Source organism: Prionailurus viverrinus, chromosome X (genome assembly GCF_022837055.1).
Source record: "Prionailurus viverrinus isolate Anna chromosome X, UM_Priviv_1.0, whole genome shotgun sequence".
NCBI lineage: Eukaryota > Metazoa > Chordata > Mammalia > Carnivora > Felidae > Prionailurus > Prionailurus viverrinus.
In genome coordinates, this window is record NC_062579.1 from 41480570 (window position 1) to 41489654 (window position 9085).

The 9085-nt window shown below is 41.0% G+C and overlaps 1 protein-coding gene across 1 annotated transcript; it reads right to left on the reverse strand.

Moving 5' to 3' along the window:
• Positions 1-3559: 3559 nt before the first annotated feature.
• On the reverse strand, positions 3560-4671 carry CENPVL3 (centromere protein V like 3). Its single transcript, XM_047844537.1, has one exon. It carries the CDS (start codon positions 4669-4671, stop codon positions 3883-3885), a length of 789 nt encoding a protein of 262 aa, XP_047700493.1. The 3' UTR covers positions 3560-3882.
• Positions 4672-9085: the final 4414 nt, after the last annotated feature.

Here is a 9085-nt window from a genome sequence, read left to right on the forward strand (position 1 = left end):
GCAATGATTTTATGAAAGATTTCCTATTTCAGGACAAGAGCCACATAGAAAGAGACAGGCCTTCTTTTTCTGCTTGATACTGTTCTTTCTGGAACGCTTATTGTAGAGAAAAGCATTCCAACTACTGGGGTTCTTTCCCAGAGACTCTGGGGAGGAAAGCATCACCCATCCCCTTTGAATTTCTCAAGTGTTACAGTAAAATTATCCAATAATGTGATGTTACTTACAATGTCCACCGGAGGGTGATGTGCTACTGCTGGTACCACCTTTTATAGCATGGCCTGTGAGGACTAACTTTACTTATAATCTATCATTTTAAGAATACCATATAAATAAAAGAAGCCCTTTCTGTAGATGTGAAGACATAGAGGAAAAGATGGAAATGGCACCCATCCTGCCCCCATTCCCTAGAATGGACTAGATTCCCTGGGGTCTTGGAATGCTTTCCCTACCACCTGATGTGTGACTAACATGGCACAGAGTTCATGGTTTCTCCTGAAATGTAGCTGGTCTCTCTGTCTTTAAAAAAAATTTTTTTTAATGTTTATTATTTTGAGAGAGATAGAGAGGGGGGGGAGGGGCAGAGAGAGGGAGACATAGAATCTGAAGCAGGCTCCAGGCTCTTAGATGTCAGCACAGAGCCCCACGAAGGGCTTGAGCTAAGGAACCGCGAGATAATGGCCTGAATGGAAGTTGGACACTTAACCAACTGGGCCACCCAGGCGCCCCTACCTGGTTTCTTTATGTTCCTTTATATCTCATCCTAGAAATATACAAGATTAGGAAGGAGAATTATTAACATGGAAATTTTAGAGATGAGGACCCTGAAACTAAAGCCCAGAGAAAATCATTAACTGGTCCAAGAGTAGTGGCCTTTTTTCTGTGCTCCCTCAGCACCTTGTTCTTGTTCTAGCTACAGTCTGTTTTAAGCTTGTGGTTATTTGTCTCTCTCATCCACCAGACAGAAATGATAGGGGCCTAGGCACTGAATTTTGTTCACTGCTCTATTCTAGCATGGAGAGCAGTGCTGGGCACCCAGTAGGCATAAAATGGGGTAAAGCTGGAGAGAAAATTGGGTCTGAGGTGGGGTAGGATGAGGTTCCATCTAAGGTGATTCCCCTGTTAACAGCATATATGGATGAAGACAGGAACATGTTTATGAGGACCGAGAAGTGGATATTGTCTGATGGATCCATTAAAAGGGAATAGAACATCCTGTAGACTTGTGGCTTACTAATCCTTTTACCCCATTACTGGAATCTTCTGACTCTCACTTTAAGTAGCCAAAAAATGGCACCTGAGAGAGTGCACATGGAAGTGTCTTAATCCTAGAGCTGGATACAATTATGACCATTGATTCTGTTTATCAGTGTCCTGATCTGATAAGGGCAATAACCACAGCAAGTTCTTGTTGTGTGCTTGCTACGTGTCAGTCACTGTGCCAGATTATATTTATGACTTCATTCAGTCTTCACAGTGAAGGAGACTGTGGGTTTTTACAGATTTTACAAAGCCAGACAGCAGTAAGTAGAAGAGTTGGCATTTCAGCCCAGGCCCAAATGCCCAGTCCTCGCACTTTCCTTGAAGAGATGCCTAAAGCATGGCACACGGACCATGGTCAGTGTCCACGATAACTTTCATGATGCATAGACAAACATTTAATATACAGCTTGAAAATGTATTATATTTTTTGTGCAACGGGGGAAAAATCTAATACATAAAGCAACATTAAAGCCTTCTTTGGAAGTAGGGGAAAAAGACACTGACATCACACAACCTGTGCCAAAACCCCCTAAAGATTCCCTTAAACACCTCTCTCCTTTCCCCAGCATTCCTCATTGGTTCTAAGCTGCCAATTGATTCTCTTCCTCTCCAAATCTCCATCCTCAGATATCTGGGAGATATACTTTCCCCCAACAGCTTGTCCATCCTCAAGTTCTAGCACTGTCTCCCATCCCTTTTCACCACACAACTGTCCCCTACCTGTATTCTCAAACACTGAAGGCAGCCTAGGATCCATAAATGGTATGCAGGTTAATAATGCTCTCTGAAACTCTTGAACATGAGTTTTTAACAGATCAAACTCATGATTTGTACATAGCATAGAGAAGCAGAAAAGTCAATATTCACTTTGAAAGAGAAGTCACTCTTAGAAAGAAAGCTATACATACATGAGTTCATTTGTACAGAAACACTGACGTGGTAGAAGCATGAAGTCTTGAGTCATTTTTTCCTCTCTAGATCTCATCCATGCAATGGAATATCATATAGGTGTAACTCTAGGTGCAATTATTTTCTGACCACCAAGATGACCGAATCTCCTGGGGGGCATATATGTATGTTCATCGTCTCTCTCCCTCTATTCTTTTTCTACCTCAACCCAACCTCTACACGGTAAAGAGCTGGACCAAGCTATTCCAAATAACAAAGGAGGAGCTTCAGGAATAGAGGTACATGTTAGGAAAACCAGGTCATAAATTCTCTTACACCAGTCTGGGGTGGGGGAATGATGGTAAATGGGAGGTAAGGATTGAAGGATGATAGCTTCTCTGTGTGATGGCTGTCACATTATTTGAAAAATACATGGAAACAAATACCTACTTAGTTCATTTTTAATTTGTTGATAGATATGTCAAGTTAAACAATTCAATGCATATTGTATGCACTTGTACAGAAGAGACAGACAGCAAGAGAGATGGAAAGAGCTCCAGGCCTTTTATCCAAGTCAGAGAACACTGAGAATATTTATTTGTACTTTACTCCTTCAAAATATTGTTATTATAGTGAAAAGTTGGGAAAAAAGGTAACTATCCATCAGAACCAACCATCCATCCATCCATCCATCCATCAGAAAACAGGTAATCAATCCATCCATCAGGTTGGTTAAATGAGTTATGTAAGATCTACATTTTTTAATTCTATGAAGCTATTAAATGATGGTTTTTGTACATATCATTTAACAGGAAAAGACACTCATCACCTATTGTCTGATAAAAATCTCAGGTATAAAGAAATTACATATAAATTAATGCTGATTGTAATGTACAACATAGAAATAGATACTTTTCAGTTATTAGGTACTCATTTCTGAACACTTTATCTGAATACTTAACACATATTCAAGATAGGAATTTCAAAACATCAAAGAGGGTGTACATACAGTCCACAGATACCTTTTCTCATTCTTGTCTCCCCATCCCCCTTCCCAGAGGCAGTTTCTAAAACAAAACCAAGCAAAATGGCAACATCATTTGAAAACATAGGTGCAATGAGGTATGTAACACTAATGAACCTTAAACCTACTATACACAAATACATTAAATAAACACTGTGACCGAAAATAACGCACATCTCTAAGTAGCGAAAACGTGAGTGCGTACCTAACACACACACGCACACAGATAATCAACAGAAAACGTCCTCGTAAAGGTCTACAAAAGTGTTTAGATATAGTGAGTGGTCTTACATGCCAGATGCGACCATTTAAAAACAACCTTGCTCACAATAGCACCATAACGGTACAGTACATATGAATAATCTGAAAATGATCTGTGAAAACTGTAGGAAGAATAATACAACTGAGTGTTATGCAAGGCGACCTGCAAAGGTAGAAGCACTGCTTGCTGACGGGATTGGAAGACTAGGGCTGTTCACAGACACATGTGTGCTCAGTTTTTTGATTATAAGCAAGTCCGTTGAAACACACTGAGAGGGAAGGGGTGGAAGCTTGGCGCGACATCACGGGTTCCCCAGTCCAGAAACCGACCTCTTTCATACAGTAATTCCTTCACAAGCACTGAGGTGGCCCCCTCAAAGGACACCGGGCACGTTTCAGGCGGGTGGCGGCCCCAGTCACTGCTCCTCTTCAGGAGAGGCAGGGGCTCACTCGGGAGACGCGTTCTGGATGGCCTTGAGCTCCTTCGTGGCCTCCTCCCCCCAGTTGCCACCGTCGACCTCCTCGATGACCACACTGCGCACGGTGCCCGCGTCCAGGCAGTGCGGGGCGACGCCGTAAACCCCGGGGTCAGAGACAGACGCGTGGAAACTCTGCACCCCGCACCTGCTGCAGAAGCTGTGCAGCGCCGGGTGCGTGTGGGATCGGTACGTGACGATGCTCTCGGCGCCCAGCAGGAGAGTGAAGCGCGAGGCCGGGACGAGGAAGTGCCGGTGCTGCTTCTTCCTGCACAGCCTGCAGCTGCAATCCACCACGCGCAGGTCTGCGGGGGCCCAGACGGCGAAGCGGACCGCGCCGCAGTGGCAGCCGCCGGTGTGGTACACCAGGCCCGGGTACTCGAAGGTGTCCAGCAGGAACTTGGCGGCGCCCTCGCAGCTGAGGCCCCGCCGCTTCCTGAACGTCTCCCAGCGCTCCCGCTGAGCGCCCAGGTCCATCTCCCCCGGGGACGCGGCGGGCGCCGGCGGCTTTGGGGCTGGTAGCGGGCCTCTGGAGGCTGCCTCCCGGGCTCGCCGCCACCAGCGCTTCCGCCGCAACCTTGCGGAATCCCGCCGGGCGGCCGCCGGCTTCCTCCCCGCCGCGTGGCTCCCCACGCGGACTTGGAAAGGGGGGCGCCGTGCGCCCATGACCGCGATGGCTGCGCAGGCTGCGGCGGGATCCCCGGGCCGTTTTTGCCCCTGCAGCTGCTGGGTGTTTGCGCCGTTTCTCACTCTGCCCATGGCGCCTGCAGCCTTTCAAGCGCGTGCCCACTGCCCCTCGTTTCCTAGTAAGTTACCGAGCAGCCTCATTGCATCAGCCTGATTGGCCACTTGTTGAATATGATGTAGAGACCCTTCCTTTGACCCTATCAAAACAGCCTTTACTGGCCTGAAATTCTGGCTGAGCCTATCAGCTCCCTCTTCTCCTAAGTATTATTGTCTATTGTTCATTCCAATCAGAAGCCTACCCTTAAAATATTGAAACACTGGAAATGCTGCAGACCTTTTATCTGGCATGCATGTGGAAGCAGGCAGAACAATTTATAAAAAGCACTGTTCATCTAGTGTAGAAGAGACAAACTGAAACATAGACAAAATGTGTAGTGTGTAATTGTACTAATAAAAATGATGACCCACAGTACTATGTTACAACACACTAGTGGACCCAAAGAAAGAAACTGTATGTTACTTCAATACAGGACAAGAAGGTCACTTGTTTAAGTGACATTTAAGAATAAGAGGTAAAAAAAATAAAAATAAAATAAAAAAAGAATAAGAGGTAAAAGAAGAAAAAATACATTAATTAGTCCATCTATACCAAGAAAAATTAACAGCTCTGACAAGCATGCATGTGAAGCTGCAGCTTTGTTCTTTGGAGATTGATGTGATCATTTCGCCTGGCCAGAGGAGAGACCCCACAAAATGAGCATGGATCTTCTTATCTGAGGTGTATTCAGCACCTGGGAAAACAGTGAGAAATCTTCCAAAAAGCGCTTCCTGAATTAGGTAGTGACAGCTACACACACTGGCTACAAGCAGAGGTCTATCCATAGCTTAGGCTCAATAATTCTTAACATTTTGTCATATATATCTACATTCATGCATGTGTGTATATATTTTCTGAAAAACATTTTTTTTTTAAATTTTTTTTTTCAACTTTTATTTATTTTTGGGACAGAGAGAAACAGAGCATGAACAGGGGAGGGGCAGAGAGAGAGGGAGACACAGAATCGGAAACAGGCTCCAGGCTCTGAGCCATCAGCCCAGAGCCTGACGCGGGGCTCGAACCCACAGACCGCGAGATCATGACCTGGCTGAAGTCGGACGCTTAACCGACTGCGCCACCCAGGCGCCCCTCTGAAAAACATTTTTAAGTCATATATACACATCAATGCCACTTCATCTCTCAATATTTCAGCACTCATGTCCTGGGAATAAAGGCTGTGACAATAATTAATGGAAAACCTCACTGAAGTGGGCTGGGGATGCTGGAAGGGGAGGCTGGTAGGAAAATGCTACCATTCAGTGCCAATTATAGGAAGAATTGTCGATTACAGACCCCTAACAGAACCATCTCAATAGGAAAGAATGGTCAAATGCAGGCTTATCTTAACAGGGAAGATGTACATTGCATCTCCTGCAAGAAACCCACTACCCCTGCAATTCAGCCAACGAGAAATGGGTATCACCTTGAATCTTGCTTTTCTCCAAAGGACTTTTGTTCAAAACAACCCTTCCCAACTCCCTCCTTCTCCTTCCCCTTAAAATAATGTTACTCTCCTTTGTTTGTCGGACTTACCTATGGTTTTGCCATAGCTTGCTTGTCCTGGATTGCAATTCTGTGCTATTCCCAAATAAACCCAATTTTGCCGCTAAAATAACTGTCAGCTTTATTTTTAAGGTTAACAAGGCATAACTTCTTGTATAGCCACAGTATCATTATCACGTCTACAAATCAATAATTCCCCCATTTCATCTAACTCCCAGTATATATACATATATATATACATATATATGTGTATATATATGTATATATATATATGTGTGTGTATATATATATATATATATATATATATTTCCTCAATTGTTGCCTAAATGTGCTTTATAAACAGTTTCTCCCTTAATGCAGGTTTAATTAAAATTCATACATTAATTTTGGTTATTTGTTTTTAGTCTTTTTAATCTGGAACAATCTCACTGTCATTTTTCCCATGACCTTGAATTTTGTTTTTAATTAACCAGGCCAGTCCACAAAAATAGACACACAGATCAATGGAGCATAATAGAAAACCCAGAAATGAACCCACAACTAATCTTCAACAAAGCTGGAAAGAATATCCAATGGACAAAAGACAGTCTCTTCAACAAATGGTGTTGGGAAAACTGGACAGCAACATGCAAAAGAATGAAACTAGACCACTTTCTTACACCATACACAAAAATACATTTAAAATGAATTAAAGACCTAAATGCGAGACAGGAATCCATCAAAATCCTATAAGAGATCATAGGCAGTAACCTTTGTGACATCTATAGCACTTTTTTCTAGATATATCTTCTGAGGCAATGGAAACAAAAGGAAAAATAAGCTATTGGGACTTGGAAAAACAGTATGGGGTTTGCTCAGAAAATTAATAACAGAACTACCTTATGATCCAGCAATTGCACTACCAGGCATTTACTCAAAGGACACAAAAACACTGATTCAAAAGTACACATGCACCTCTATGTTTATAGCAGCATTATCAACAATAGGCAAATTATAGAAGGAGGCCAAACGTCCAGTGACTGATGAATGGATAAAGATGTGGTATGAATATACAGTGGAATATTACTCAGCCATCAAAAAGAATGAAATCTTGCCTTTTGCAATGACATGGATGGAGCTAGAAAGTATTATGCTAAGCAAAATAAGTCAGAGAAAGACACATACCATATGGTTTCACTCATCTGTGGAATTTAAGAGAAAAAACAGATGAACATTGGGGAAAAAAGAAAGGAAAACCACAAAACAGACTCTTAACTATAGAGAACAAACTGAGGGTTGCTGGAGGGGTGGTGGGCCAGGGGATGGGTTAAACAGGTGATGGGGATTAAGGAGGGCACTTTATGTGATAAACACTGGGTGTTGTATATAAGTGATGAAACACTGAATTTTAAACCTGAAGCTAATATTACACTGTATGTTAATTAACTGGAATTTAAATAAAAAAACTTTTAAGTTTAAAAAAATCACAATAATCAACCAGGCCAATCACTTACTGATTTTGCCTAATTTTTTCCCTACAGTGTCCTTTTTTAGATTGCTCTCCTACCCAATATTTTTCCTATACAGCTAAAGGTCAGATCTAAAGGCTTGATTAGATTCAAGTTACACATTTTGGCAAGTATGTTGTTTTGGCAGATGTTGTATACTTCATATTGCATCACCTAAGAGGTTCATGATGTCAAGTTATTCCAGTAGTAATGATACAAAATGCTATATCTTCATTAAGATAATGACTTTCAGATTTCTCCATTATGGAGGTACAGTTTTCCTTTTTCAATAAGCAAGTAATCTGAGGGGTGTTATTTTGACACTGTGTGAATATCTTGTTCCTTTTCAACTTTTGCCTAATTGTTTAGGAATCCATTGATAACTTTTGACTGAACCAATCATTTCAGTGCCATTTGGTTATAAAATGGTGATTTTGTAATTCTAATTTTCCTTCTACTTTTATTAGCTGACTTTCATCCATAAACATGAACTTTCTCTTACCAAGTGTGGATGGACTACTGTTTCTCCCTTAAAGGCAGGGTATACATTTAATTCTTTGCCTTGAATTATCAGTTTGCAGAGTAAAGAGTAGGAGTAATAATAACCTCCAATTCAATCATTTACAGTGAACTAATTTTTTTAGGGTCAAAGTATTCCAACTTTGGTCCATAGGAGCCTTTTAAAACAGGATCCTATGTCCTTTTACGTTTCCCCATTAATCTTTGACCATTTCCTTATTTTTTGCAGCTATATGCTCCACGCTCTCCTTAGATGTTTATACTCCCAGCCCTGGAATTACACATTTCTATAAAGAGCTCTGGTTCCTTTTAGTGGAGCATGGTATTTAGAACAATGCCTAGGCACATCATGACAGACTTATTATTGTTGAACTTTTTATTGAGATAATTATAGATATGCATACAGTTGTAATATATTATATATATTATATATGTTATATATAATTGTATGTTATTATAATTATATATAATTATATATAATTATATATATTATATATATACAATATATATAACATATATAATTATATATAATTATATATATTATATATGGAAACATCCCTTGTACCCTTTACCCAGTTCCCCCCAATGGTAGTATTTTACAAAACTGTAGTATGACAACTAGAATATTTTTATCGATAAAATTCACCAATCTTACTCAAATTTCCCAAGCTTTATGTGTAAGCTCTGACAGTTGGCCTTTCTTTTTTGAAATGCAAGTGCCTTGACTTAAGCTTTGATTGATTGCCAAGTCATCTACATAAAAGAGGTATCCACTTTCTTTTATTTATTCTTTTTTTTTTGCATTGGAGAATTTTTTAATCAGTCTGCGTGTAGTGTATTTGAGGAGAGAAACCACAGTAAATACCTGTGCATAATTAAC